Source organism: Fulmarus glacialis, unplaced genomic scaffold (genome assembly GCF_000690835.1).
Source record: "Fulmarus glacialis isolate BGI_N327 unplaced genomic scaffold, ASM69083v1 scaffold16305, whole genome shotgun sequence".
Lineage (NCBI taxonomy): Eukaryota > Metazoa > Chordata > Aves > Procellariiformes > Procellariidae > Fulmarus > Fulmarus glacialis.
The window spans coordinates 1,345-14,983 of record NW_009212514.1 but is presented as its reverse complement, the minus strand read 5'-3'; the positions used below and the strand labels follow the sequence as shown (position 1 = coordinate 14,983).

At 42.4% G+C, this 13,639-nt stretch overlaps 1 protein-coding gene across 1 annotated transcript in view; it reads right to left on the bottom strand.

The window, feature by feature from the left end:
* The window catches only part of OSBPL5 (oxysterol binding protein-like 5), a 62,626-nt gene extending 50,427 nt beyond the window's left edge, over window positions 1-12,199 (bottom strand). Inside the window, 3 exon segments of the mRNA XM_009577914.1 lie at window positions 5,159-5,162; window positions 5,858-5,936; window positions 12,064-12,199. Of these exon segments, the coding sequence (XP_009576209.1) occupies window positions 5,159-5,162; window positions 5,858-5,936; window positions 12,064-12,199 (219 nt within the window).
* Window positions 12,200-13,639: the final 1,440 nt, after the last annotated feature.

Below are 13,639 nucleotides of genomic sequence, written 5' to 3'. Positions count from 1 at the left end.
TTCTGATCCAGTGTCTTTTTGGTGACTTCATGTCCAAGAGGAACCAAATCATTTCACAGAAAAACAGTCTGTGATCGACTCTGGGGGATGACAGCCCATCAGCATGCCGTGCCTTGGATACCAGCAAGAGGAATATCCTGTTGTTTAGCACAAGCAATCCTTGCTGCACAGGATGAACACAAAAAATGTGTAATGAGGGACAAATAGACAGAATTATTCCAAGTCAGAAACATTTAAATAAAGTAATTCTCAAGAGGTGATCTGCATGTTAACAGGAGTGACAGCTTATAAGTCACTCTTTTTTCTTCATTGCATTCAAGTGAGAGAAAGATGAAATCAGATGGGAATTTGAAGGCAGAACAAAAGCTGGGGTCATAAGTTATGTTTCACAAAAGCAAAAATAGTCATCACGTGGGAGACACATCCTTGCTCACATGTAATTTCTCCGTATCTTTTCCATGTATAATTGCTACAGATCTGTATCTGCAGAAATAAAATAAATGAAACAAAAGTTCCTGAAGTAGTATAAACACTATGGAAAAGCTGGGTTTAACATTAGAAGTGAAGAGCTTCTTGTTACTGGTGTGAATATTCACAGACATCTCAACCGCATTTAAACAATTTTGTTTTCAATTTACTATAAGCAGTTCTTTTTTAAAACTTCTTTATTTTATTGTGAACTAACAGCTCATCCAAAGCACAGCAGAGTCAGTGAAATGATTCTTACTGACAAACAAGCTTTGCATTAGGAAAGATTACCCTTCAATTAATATGCTGCTTTACAGCAAGTCGAACAATTTTCACCTCAAACTTCCTAGTTGGCAAAAAAAAAAATCCCCCTTATTTCAACGATGTTACAAAGACACAGCAACTGTGTTTACAACATTGAAATAGCACAATGATTAGCACAAATTGAAAAGCCTGTACAAATAAATAGCTGACGTGACATCAATATCTGGGCAAAATCATTACTGAAATTCAGCTATCCAGGAAACTCCAAATATCAAGTTATACTACTGTTTAGTAGAACAATTTGCTCCATTGCATCAGATTATAGTAATTAATGAAAAAATCACAGACCTCATGGGATTGCTACGTGATCATTTAAGTGTGCCTTTCGTGGGAAGAACGTTCTGCAAGTTTAGAATATTTAAAGAACATTTTAGGTGAGATGGGAAGTTGCACACTGAGAAAGATGCTGTTTCACACAACTGATACAATTGTAGTGCAAAGCAGAAATCCGAAGCAAAGCTTTGCTTTCCCCTCTAGCTGTAGGCACAGCTTTTGTTCCTAGGCTGAGTTTAAACAAACCAAGAAAGTGAGCAATGAAAAACAATTGGACTTTCAGCTTAAAATAAGCTTTGCTAAATTGTTTAATAAACCATTTCAATTTTAGCACCTCCATTTACCCTCATCTCCCCCACCAAAAAGACTAGAGTAAGAAATTATGATCACCAGTGACCCAAGGTGACATGATAGGACTGCTGTGGCTTACCCAAAGTTATCAACTTTGAGACTTCCTTTCTGTAAGCGAACAGTTACTACTGCCCATGTTCCCCTCTGTGAGGCACCTGGGAGTTTCAGGGCTTGTATGCAAAGAAGTTTGGGATGCTCCATGTTTCCTATCCCTCAGTCCAAAATCCCACCCCTCTTCTATGTGATTTTTCCAGGATTCTTCAGGCTACATCTCTGCTCACTTGAAATCAGCTGCAAAACCCTCTGTGGACAACAGTGATTACCCTAAAATGTTGCACATGGAATTGAATGTGTTCCTGGGCCAGGGCACAGGAACAGAGTATAAGTCTTGATAGAGACAACTACCTCCAAAGTAATTGCATCCACAACATCAACAGCATAAAGTGTGGTAATGAAAAGCCAGCAAGGGTCCAGTTAACCTGGAAAGGCCAGGTTCTCCTATTAAGCTGTGCTCGGCACACACAGGGGATGTTTCGCTCCTGAGCCTCTGCAAGCTGATTCCTGCAACATCTGGATCTCTCTGAAAACCGATTTCTCAACTTGCTGGCTAAGGGAGAAGGGAGAGGGAAAGGTACCCTTGTAGGTTGCCAGAGCTGTTGATCTTTTATGATAGTCCCAAATGTAACCACGGCTGGAATTAACTCAGAGGTTAAGAGCATGATTCATGGATCTAGAAGGATGAGCCTGAGACAGCATGGAAGTTGTAGCTTAAATCTCAAGTGATCGGTATGAGCTGTTTCAAACTACTTTGCTGCAAAACTAAATTTCTAGCAGCCACTTAGATTCATATTTCAGATTACAAATCACACAATAAAGACTTGAACAATTCAGGCATGTGGAAAAACTCATTCATGATGAACAAAGCAATCTAAACTTTGCCCTCCCATACATCATATAACTGTGCATGCAACAGCCACACTCCTACAATGTGGTAATTTTAGACTTTCTTGTGGCACTAGTGAGGGACTGAAAAGAGTGAAGTACCACTGAGAGCCAGCTTCAAGATTTTTCTGACTGTTCCTTAAAATACACTTCAATTCTTCGTGGGCTCTGCATGCACATCAAGAGACCCCAGCTGCTCTCCAGACAGTAGAATAAATAGGTAAGCATAGGAAGGGAAGAAAGAGAAAATGCAACACTGCATACTGCAATAAAACGTGCCTTAAAGGACGCTAACAGTGCCAAATGAGGCACAAAATGACAGAAAGGTATTTCCTGTCACTATCAGGTGCGTGCTAATTGTACCACCTGACTGCAGAAATGAGCCTGAGGCTTAGAGACAGTTCTGCGATACTTTCACAGCCCACTATGAGCACGGGTCCCAGAAAACAAGGGTAAAGGGCTCTAAAAAAAAGAGAGTAACTAATATGACAAACAATCCGAAATAAATAACCTAATGATTTTTTTTTTCCGTTGAAGAAAAAGATGAAAGAGACTCCACTTGAAAAATGAAACAGGAGAAAATACGCTACAGGAAAGTTGGCAATGTAATATGTAGCTGAACTGTGCCTTAAATTTGTTTTAATAGAATTTGGGGTGAGAAGCCATCAGAAATACACATTGTTAAGAACTGCACAAACACACTAAAAGCAAATGTTCCAGCATCAAATACTTTACGGTCTGTACAAACAGGACAATCAGGATGTGTTCACACCTCAGACACAGACTAGCAGTCCATCTACGAGCTCAAGCACAGGGTAGTGTGGCTGCAATTAAATGGCTTCACAGCTCACAAGTTCACAGACGTTTATAGGGTTTTTATGGGATATTCTGCTCGGTGTCTGCTAACCTGGGAAACCTGCAGCCTGCTCCATCATGCAGTGTGGATATGGCCCTAGTGAACAAAATGTAGAACTGTTTCCACCTCACTGATGAAGATGTGAAACAGAAATGCAATTAATCTGTCTGGGGAAATGCAGGGACTCCAAGTCAGAGCTGGGAGTTCAAGGTCCCTTAAGCCCCAGTCCAGGGACCGAAACACTCAACTGGCTTTCCTTTCCTTCTCATTACTGGGTGAAAAGAGTCAATGTGGTGTGGTACATTAAAATAGCGCTGCTGAAGGAACACTGATTTCCAACAAGGTTTGTTATATCCACTGTGCCAAAAGAAGGGTAAGTATTCATGGCATGGATCTGTTACCTAGAACATTTACTTTTGAATCCATTAATTAAACCTGCACGCCCTACAGTTTGATTGCTAAAAATTATTTCCCCCCTGCTGTAAGCAATCTAAACATGACCCAATTGCTACACACTCTTGCCTTTGGTTCTAGTAGGTAGAATTGCTATTTATTTTTTAACTGAAATACTGTGACAGATCCCTACTTACAGTTCTGAACACCTGACAGTAAGGTTTCATTTTATAGCCTTAGAGCTGAATGGATGTGAAAAATGAAATATTAAGCAAACTGACTACCAGTTTGCCTAAATTTTTAAGGTACAACACATTTCACAATAGGGACTCCCTACTGTCACTGACACTGCAAAGCAAGACAGAAGAAAAGCTACATGGCTGGAGAAGCACAAGGTAGTGTACAACATGGCAAGGCGAAGTAAGAATGACAGGCGCTATAGCACAGGTCCAGTGAGACGGAAGGTCTCTGAATCAAACATCGTGTGTCTAAGCAGAACATTCAGGCAGGAAAGAAAAACCTAGCTCTGGCCCTTTCAGTAGCCAAAGCAATTGCCTGCAACACTGCAAGTGAGTAGGCAAGTTGAAGCTTGGTGTTTTGGAGTCCTCATACCTGGTTTTAGACCATTGGTGTTTCAGAGCAATTTTGACCAATGCCTTGGGTTGGTGAAAGCAAAGCTCGTGTCCAGGTTCAGACCCCCGTTTGTTTTGAATCACAAATCCGATGCAGTTGTTTTGCACTGTGCATTTTCTCTTATCTCTCCTTAACAACTGCTCTTGACACTGTCAAGGAGAGACCCACCAATGCCTCCCAGGTGCACACAAAGCATGGCAGAAATCTAGGTGGGCACCCAAATCTTTCCAATCTCCTTTCAAAATCACACCTGTAGGAGACTAAATAGCAAGGCAGGCCCTGAGGCTGGGAAAACACAGCTGAGCCATGCTCTCACCCAGATACCTCTCATAAATACATTCCTACTCTTGCGTTCATCCTGCACCTCAGAAATCAAACTCCCTTTTGGACAGCATTTCAGTGCTCTGAGTTGTCCTGTCCAGAAAAAATCCTTCTTCTTTACATTCCTGAGTCATTGGGAATTTAACACCACTCCTTGTAAGGCGTGCAAAACATCTGGCTTTAAAACAAAGCCCTGGACGCAGTTACCTGCTCCTTGGGCTTCCCCACTGCCAGGATAAGTAGGAGGCTGGGTTCCCAGGAGGAACCTGCCTGAAAAAGCAAAACCAAGGTCAGTTTGCAGCTTGCCAGGTTCCAGCAATAGCAGAGGACATGTACACGAGCCCTTGTTGCATACTCCCAAAGCTCCTCTCATCACCATCTCCCTGTGCTGACCCCTGCCAGAGCATGCTGGCAGAACACCTACAAGCTCCAGGCAAGCACAGCCAAATGTATTTGAAGATGCAGAGCCTATTTTCATGTATTATAAGAAAACACTTGTCTGTAGCTGTTTCCTTCATGTTATATTTTCACTTCAGCTGGTGTCATTTGCATTTTATAGCTTCATAGTTGAATACATTTAGTTTAAAATTTATTAACAGGCCTTGCTTCTATTTCTAGTTACCCTCTAGAAACATGTTAGGGAGCTGCAGCCAAAAAAGCCCGTATATGAATCTCAAAGCCAGATCTAATTTATAAGATTGATTCCATCTCTACAGGAAGTCAAAACCTGGCACTCAGTAACTCTAGATGTAGAGCCACATTTTGAACACCCAGATCCAGAGTCTTTAGATCCAGTTTTACCTATCCATAACAGGCTGGATGGAAACGTGTTCAGGAAATGTGGGTTAGTTTGCGCTCCTCTCCTGTTACACCAATTCCCAGAGCTCTCTCCCAGGATCTCAACTCACAGTTATGCACTACACTAAATATTACAGCTTTCTCTTCCAAAACAATTAAGGTTATGATGGCCTTGCTGATCAAGAACAGCATGAGACACCTCTGCTGACAAAATCAACCTTTCAACCGTAATTATTCGTATCTAATTACACTGTCAAATGAGGCCCAAATAAACAGAGTTCTTCTGTGGTAGGTGCTATCAAGTCAGAGGAAAGTGTGGGCTTTTCTGTCCAAACTATGCAAAAACACTCATTTTCTTTCTCTCAAAATATGCATGCACAGTTCCTGCAGGAACAGAGGGAGAAGCTTTCTCAATGACTTAAAAAAAAAAGAGTAAGAATGATTAATAACAGTCTGAGAAGAAATGAAAGCAAGACTAGGGATGGATCCCTATCCCACAGTACCTTACTAATGGAGTTTGGAGTCTGTGGTGTCTCATCCTTCAGTGCCGACGGGCTGTTTCCTTCCACATCTTTTCCTGCAACAAATAAATGTGATTCAGAAACAGAGAAATTCTGTGCAAAACTGTGGCTACTCACGGCCTTAGAAGGGCTACTGCTAACAGCAAGCAAGAGGAGCTGCCATGAGCAGGAGCAGGCACACCAGGATCACAGAAAGGGATCTTGCAGAGCTTGAAATAGCCTGGATCCACATGCTTGGGCTATGCAATACATACTGCTTCAAAGTTAGGTCGGAAAATACCGTGGCAGACCAACATGATGGTTGCAAAGTCCAGCACATGAAGGGTGGAAAAAAACGGAAATAAGGTTGCTTATGCATCCTTAATCAGCTCCCTTCTGTGTCTGCATTATGATACAGTCTTTAATTACATTACCACAGTCTGTTCTTTTCTTACATACCCCATGCCTCATTCAATGCAAATAATAAAAGGAATTCAGTTAATAAGCAGCTGTTCAATACATTATCCTCCTTGGTCAGTATCTGGCAACTATACACAGATGCACTTGATAGCACACTTTGTTTGACAAATAATAACCATGACCATAAACATTATAGAAGACAGAATAGCATCTAGACATAATTAGTAAAACAAAATTAAAAAACCCTGCAGATCAATGTCTTCTGACCAAGTTGTTTTTTAAAATAAGAAACACTTTCCATTAACAAGTAGTATTTATGAACACTATGACATTTTCCAATCATTGTAGAGATATATTTCTACTACCCAAATATACTAAACTTGCAGTATATTATACACATTATATCCATTTTATACACATGTATACTATTATATAGTATGAGTGTGTGTAGTCCGAGTCCCAGCAATAAAATGTAATGATAAATTCTGTTCTTTCTGCCAACTATAATCATGTCCTTACAGTAAAAGAAAGCATAGAGCTTCTATTAAAAAAAAGCCAAAAACCAGCATCTGATGAGACTAGCTTTTTAGTGCCAAGACAGTCATTGTTATCCAATTGCAATGTAGCTTTCTTCTCAAAATTGTTAGCAATCAGAGCTTCAGAATACTGGACGCAGTAAAGAACCACTGAGACAGTGAAATATAATCCATTTGTAGCAGACTGCAAACATGGGAATGGTTAAAAATGTTTTAAACATTGTGTGGGCCAGTCTTGGAAACACCACCAAATCCAAAACTAGCAAGGGAAAATCCCGATTCTCCTGAAGCCATCAGAAGTTGTCACAGATGTGTCAGAAGCCATAATGTCTCCTGGAGTTTTCAGAGCAGCCATTTAAGAAGCCAAGCACCATTAGAAAAGTCAGCCACAGAAGCTTACTAAAAAATAAATATCCTCATGGCCATGTTCTGCACTTCCACCATGGGATGCGTTAGAGAACAAGCATGTCCCATTATAACCGGAACTGCAACTGTGCTACAGGGTTTCACTGGTAAAGAGATGCAACAAAAAACATGCCCTTTTTACAGGCATTAACGTGCAGTTTGGTGTATCAACTCCTAAATTTAAGAACAGGCTTTGTGGGACAACTGTCCCTAGAAGGTGTTCAACTTTCCACATGGTGACTAAGGGTGGTGGGGGTTTCAGATGTGTTTCTCACCCTGTGGCATAGTGCTGTGCTGTGCCACATGCACACAGCCACGCTGACGCAGAAAGCAAACACTTCCAAGCCTGGGAGAAGAGGGACAGCACGTGCGTTGCTCATGTGGGGAACAGAAGCAGACGAAGGACTTACGCAGTCACATTGGAAGGCGGTGCAACAACAGGGAACCTATATCTTAACCTAGTTTCTTAACTGTCACTCCTCCCCTTGAAACAGCAAGCCCTAGATAACGCACTTGGAAACCTAATGTCCGCAGGCAGGAGAAAATCCCAAGTATCCGGATATTTGCCAGTCACCTTGTGCTACCATGACAAGTGGGATGGCCATAAGCACGGCTGTGCATGGATTAGGACCTGTATCTCCGTACTTTTTCTTTCTCTGATGGCGCTTTCCTCTCTATAGCCCCCACTCTCCCCGACAGAGGCAGAGGAGGTTGGAATAAGCTCACAAAGCCATGTATCTGCTGCACTTGTTTCTCATGAAGAGTTTTTGCTGCGCATGTATGGGAAAGTAACATATGGTCTAAAAGTTCAAGTAAAGTTAATGGGAATCAGCTGCTGCCTGCTCCGAGGGAACAGCGCCTATTAGCATAACAGAATTCACATCCATTCTTTATTATGTTTCATTTCTTAAAGGAAACTTAACTCCAAGCTAGTATCCATACAAAAAGCCTGGACATGAGAGATTTCTGCCTTCTCTCAGTAATATAGTTAAAAGGGTCTGCACTTGGACCATGAGATTTTTGCTGTTACTGAGGTTCTGGACCATCCTGCTCAGAGAGTATTATGAAAAATGGGAACATGCAACTGTTCACTCTTACCATATCATTTACAAGGATTCGTAAGATACATTTATGGAGCAGCATATAGTGGTTTCTTACGCCAAACTCATTAAGCCTATTGGCACTTGTAAACGAAAGGCTGTTTTTCAGAGGAGAGCTATCTTTGCTGTCTCTCTCAAGCAGACTTGCTGCAGCCGTGCGGAAGGAGAGAGACAGCCCTTGTTTGGAAAGCAAACTTTATTGAAATGATGTGCAAGTTTCTCAAAAACCCGCACATATAGTTAAGCGCACAGAAAGCCCAAAAACGAGAGTCCCACCCAGAGCACAAGAGACATAGCCACCTCGAGAAAATATATAGGAAACCATATAAAAATATAAAAGAAGCTAAATATTAACTGGCTATAGAAGCTGAAGTTCTTATCTCCCTAGATAAGACCTAGAAAAACATAATGCCCACAACAGAAATAGAGCTGAATCTCTCCTGACTTAAAGTGCTGGCTGCTGGCAGGGCACGCAAAGAAGGGTCCTCCACACAGTAGCCCAAACGTTTTGCACCAAATAACGAAAAAGATTTTGGGAAGGGAATCAGTGGTGCTTATGGAAACAGCCTTCATCACAATGTGAAGAAAACTGCCAACACTCCAGTCTTGCAGTTACAGAGTTGAATTACTGATACCTTCTTTTATCCCATTACTGTCATGCATGGGAAAAATAAAGATTTCATTCCTTTCTAGAACAGTAACTATTCCTTTTCTTTGGTTTTCTGCTGGGCATCAATCCTACAGGTGCATTTGCCTTTCCCCTTTATAAAGAATGATACAGCAAGCATGACTGATCAATGGTAACAGGAAGCAAAATTACTGGCTTATTGAGGAATTCATTATTAGCTCCACTTTCTGAGAAAGTATCTGGATAACGACAAGAGGAAACACAGGCCCTGACGTGTGGCAAAACTATCGTGAATAAAACCTGTTACTGGTGCAAATATCAGCCACATGGCCCAATGTGTACACCAGACTGAAATTTAGTTCCCTGTATCTATCACAGTAAAATTCCCATATTCATAAAAGTGCATCTCTTAGGATGCAGGTAAGCTAATCTAAATTTTTATTTAAAGACACTGTGTGATCTCGCAGCCTAGTCAAGAAGAGAGATTCTCTAGAAGTTCTTTTAGCTACTCCCCCAATAAATTTCCTGCCCTCTGAAAAAGAAAATAGAGAAAGATTCTCTCTCCTTATTGCTAAGTGAAAGACAGACATGGGCAAGGAACATGAATTCATGTCTCTCTAGTTTGTGAACTTCCTATAAAAAGAAAATGTCTTCCTCATTAGCACTTTTGTATGCAAGCAAAAGGCAAAAAGTCTGAAGTGTTATTTCAGATAGTGCCCTCTGCATTTCCCATGTTTCCCTTAAAAAAAAAAATCCTCTCCCTGAGCTGAATCTTCATAGCATAGCTTGCCTGAGGCATAAAGTCTGTCACTCCCTTCTCACTGAATTATTTACTTGCACACCTTCATTGTTGGGGGGCTAATCCTAGGTGTTGGTGCTGTGAGACCTGCCGCTGCAGCCACCTCACAACCCACCAGATTCCTGGCAGGAAACCACTGGGCTTTGCTGCCCGCGCTGCCCACAGCACCCACCCAACACGATCAGCCCAGTGCCCTCGTAAAGAAAATCTGCTGGGGTCAGGCAGCAAAACACGGACCACTGGAAAAGCCTCAAGAACTGAAAGTTCATGTAAAACAACAGACAAAAATGGGGGACAGAGAAATATTGGATGCAGCTTATGGACGTGTGGACGATGCAGCTTATTAACCTGTGGCTTATCTATTGTGATAGCAGCATTCTTCAGAGGGAAGGGAGAAGGTGGGGGGAAGCACAGGAGGCTCAGAGGGAAACGAGGCAGAAGCAGCAAAGGAGTGAAAGGAGAGCCCGCCATGGGACATGGCAACTGAATGTGAAGAATGAGTTACTTCTTACGGGAAATGTGAGGAAAACAAAGAGACAAGGCAGCTCTGTCAGGACCGGGAAAGAAATGAAAGGAGTAAAAAAAATGTAAGGATAGACAAAAACCCAAACTCTGCAAGAAACCCCCTGGCTGAAGCAGTAACTTCTGTTTGTTTAAAAGGGATATTCTCTCATTTACAAACTCTCTGGCCTATGCTCTTCCTTTGCAATACAGAAGGCTACCGCTGTTGCTGACGCCAGTCCTGGAGGTTACTCGGGAGAACTGCACAGCAGAACAAAAGCTCCAGCTTTTGGAGTGGCTCAAGGCACTTGTTCTCCTGAGCCCAGCAAAGGCTGTTCGGTCCAGCTGCCAGCAGGGATCAAGGAGAAACAAGGTGATGGGGGAAGCTGAGTATGAGACAAACTCTTCCAGCTACCTCTTCATGCTGAAACCCTCAACTTTCCCTGGTGTCTGAAAGATTACAGCACTGAAATACCTCTGTGAGGAAGTCAGTAACTTTTTTAGCACTGAAAATGCTGGTAAGAACTGAAGAATGGGCAAACCGTAAGCTATGGCTCTCCATCTTCCTGAAGCAAGGGGAAGTGACTACAGCCTGAAAAATCAGCCCTTTAAGCTCCCAAGGATAGCAGAAGTGAAACAGCTATTTACTTACCACACATTTGTACAGACTGTACTTATGGGCAGCTAGCTGTTCAGAAGTCCCTACAGGTTTGAAATGTATGAAATTTTAGGTGTCCCATTTTAAGTTGTTTTCAATTTGATTACCAAAAGGTTGTTGAAGCTTCCAGGGACCTCAGTGACAGCCAGGATTAGTCAGCACTGCTGAAAATAGGCTTCCCATTGCCTTGAAGCAGACACTCACAAATAGAAATACCTGCGAAATCAGAGGCCCTTGAAACCTTTGCCCTTAAAGACAATTAGCTCAGGAAACCCAGACCTGCTCTACATCTGCAAAGCCCAGAGAGTCTGTCGGGTGTTACATCTATATGAGCACTGAAACCTTTTGACAGATGCTATGTTCTTTCTCTAGATATCAGTGTTTTGAGAGCTCATGAAGGTGCTGTGAGGTTTGATTATTTAGCACTGACATGGCAGCTGCAAATGACAGCTCTACAAACTTGTGACTGTTCCCTGAAGCACTTGTTTACAGACTGGAACGGAAGCGTTGTTTGCAGACTGCAATCAAGGAAAGACTTGAATGTTATTGTGAGCAACAAATTCTGAAACAATAAAATGAGCTCTATTTCCTTCAAAAAGGGTGCTAGGAAATTCAAAGCAAAAAAGATGTAAAGAGAACCCGTAAAGCCAGTCTGCCATTCACTGCAACTTGTCAAGATTCCTGGTACTTGTAGTGCTTGTAGATATTTACAGAACATTAACCACAGAAAGTCTGCCCTTATAATATTTATCCTAGGCTCTAAATCCGAACAGGGAAACCTGCCATTAAATGTCTGCAAATGGGGCCAGTAAATCTTAAATGAGCCCAACACTCACGATGAAACACATCAAATGCCTCAAAGTGGAAGTGCCCAAAAACATTAGTAATTTTTGAAATGTGAGGCCATGCAGTGTTCAAACGCCTACAAACCCCAACTCTGATGCCCTCCATTCGCACTTAACACCATGGCAATGAAAGAGAATAGCATCATGAAAGCAGCACTGTCTGGGATCCTGTAATACCTGTGTTGCAACAGTTTCTCTCTCTCTTTCACATAAACTTGTTTCTCTTTGTTTCCTGGCAGCGTGCTAAAATATCTACTTGCAGTCAAGCACCTGAGACACACTACTTTCTGCACTGACACACCAGAAACCAACCTGGGCTGAGTGGGTAGATGTCATTGTCAGCCCCAAAGAACAGATTGCGTGTCAGCTTGCGAGGATCGACCTTCTGAGGGGTGGACGAGGCTGGACAGAGGGAGAACCTGCGACGAAGAAAGTTCTCCTCCTTCATGGCATGAGCTGGGGGGGTTTTCTGAAAAGGAAAGATAGAAATAACAGTTCACTTCAAGACACAGGAAATCAAAGTTTCACACCCAGATGACTCCATTGCTTCAAAGCTGTCTAATCCTATGTAGTGTGCCAGATCTTTTTATAGAGTGCCAGAAGGCTATGCAAAAAAAAAAAGGAAAGTGATATTAGTTTGAAGCTACAATTACTCATTTGCTGACTCTCAGTATTTGCAAACTGCAGGGAAGCAGGACACTGTTCCTTGGTGAATCTAGGCAGTATAACACCCTCCTACCTACAAGGATTTATCTAGGATAATAGCTACTTACTGGGTCTATCCAGTGCACAGTGACTAAAATTCATAAATGTAACTCCATTGGTGTCAGCAGAGTCACACCATCTCCACAAAAATCAACATTTATCTGAGCTGCATGGAGGAAGACCAGCTGCATTGGCTGCAGAGAGCAGCCAGCGGAGATAATGCCAGTGTCACTCCTGCCCTTATTTCCAACTACAGCACACAAAAATAATTTCAGTTTTCTTTAAAACGGCATTTAGATCAGCCTTGCAGTTTGATCAATAAAATAAACCTTGCTGCTCTGTGGGGGTAAAGAACAGCATTTGTCTCCCCAAAAGCCTACCTGCAACCCCATACAAGAGCCTGGTGGTACTGTGCTCTTTACCACCACTTGGCTAACGCATTAGACTATCCTGGCTGGAATTAAAGGTTTCTTTTATACCCATCCAACAAGCAGTTCTTTCTTACCCATTACAAACAGATATTATGACTGTCTCCTTCCTGAGTTATAAGCTTTATTCTCTCCCCATATGCAGCCAGAGGCAGGGCTCTTGCTAGCAGTAAAAAGCGTTAACCCAGCCTTTGGGTGGGCATTACAGACCACGAGGTCTGCTGCTTCTCCCGGGGACAGTTACTGCCGTAAGAAAAACCCTTTAGGATGGTACACGTTTCCTGAAAAGAGCCTCCAAGTCTTCCCATCTCTTTTAGGCTACTGGGAAAAGCAAAGGGGAAAAAGTTGCCCAGAGTCACAGTGCTGCAGTTCGGGAGGGCAGGACCAGCATGCATGTAAGGTGACCTGTGTGGCACTAGCTGGAAAATGGGCTGATTAAGGGCTAGAATATCCTGCCCTACCCTTCCTGCTCCCAGTACCACCGCCGGTGCTTACGCTGGCCCAAATGCCCCAATTTAATGGGGAACCCTCAGTGGCCTCTTGGAGCTCAGCCTTCACAGCTGAGACACCGCACGGAGGGATGCCACAAATGTGCCCCAGTGTGAGAAACTCCTCTCCTGTGTTTTATCTGAGCTCTGTCCCCCAACCTGTCCTGCTAATCCCTGTAGAAGGCAGTTCCAATGTTTCAGGTTTTGCAAATTTCTTTTTTTCATTTATTTACACAGCAGGATGCATCAACTTTATAAACTAGCTGT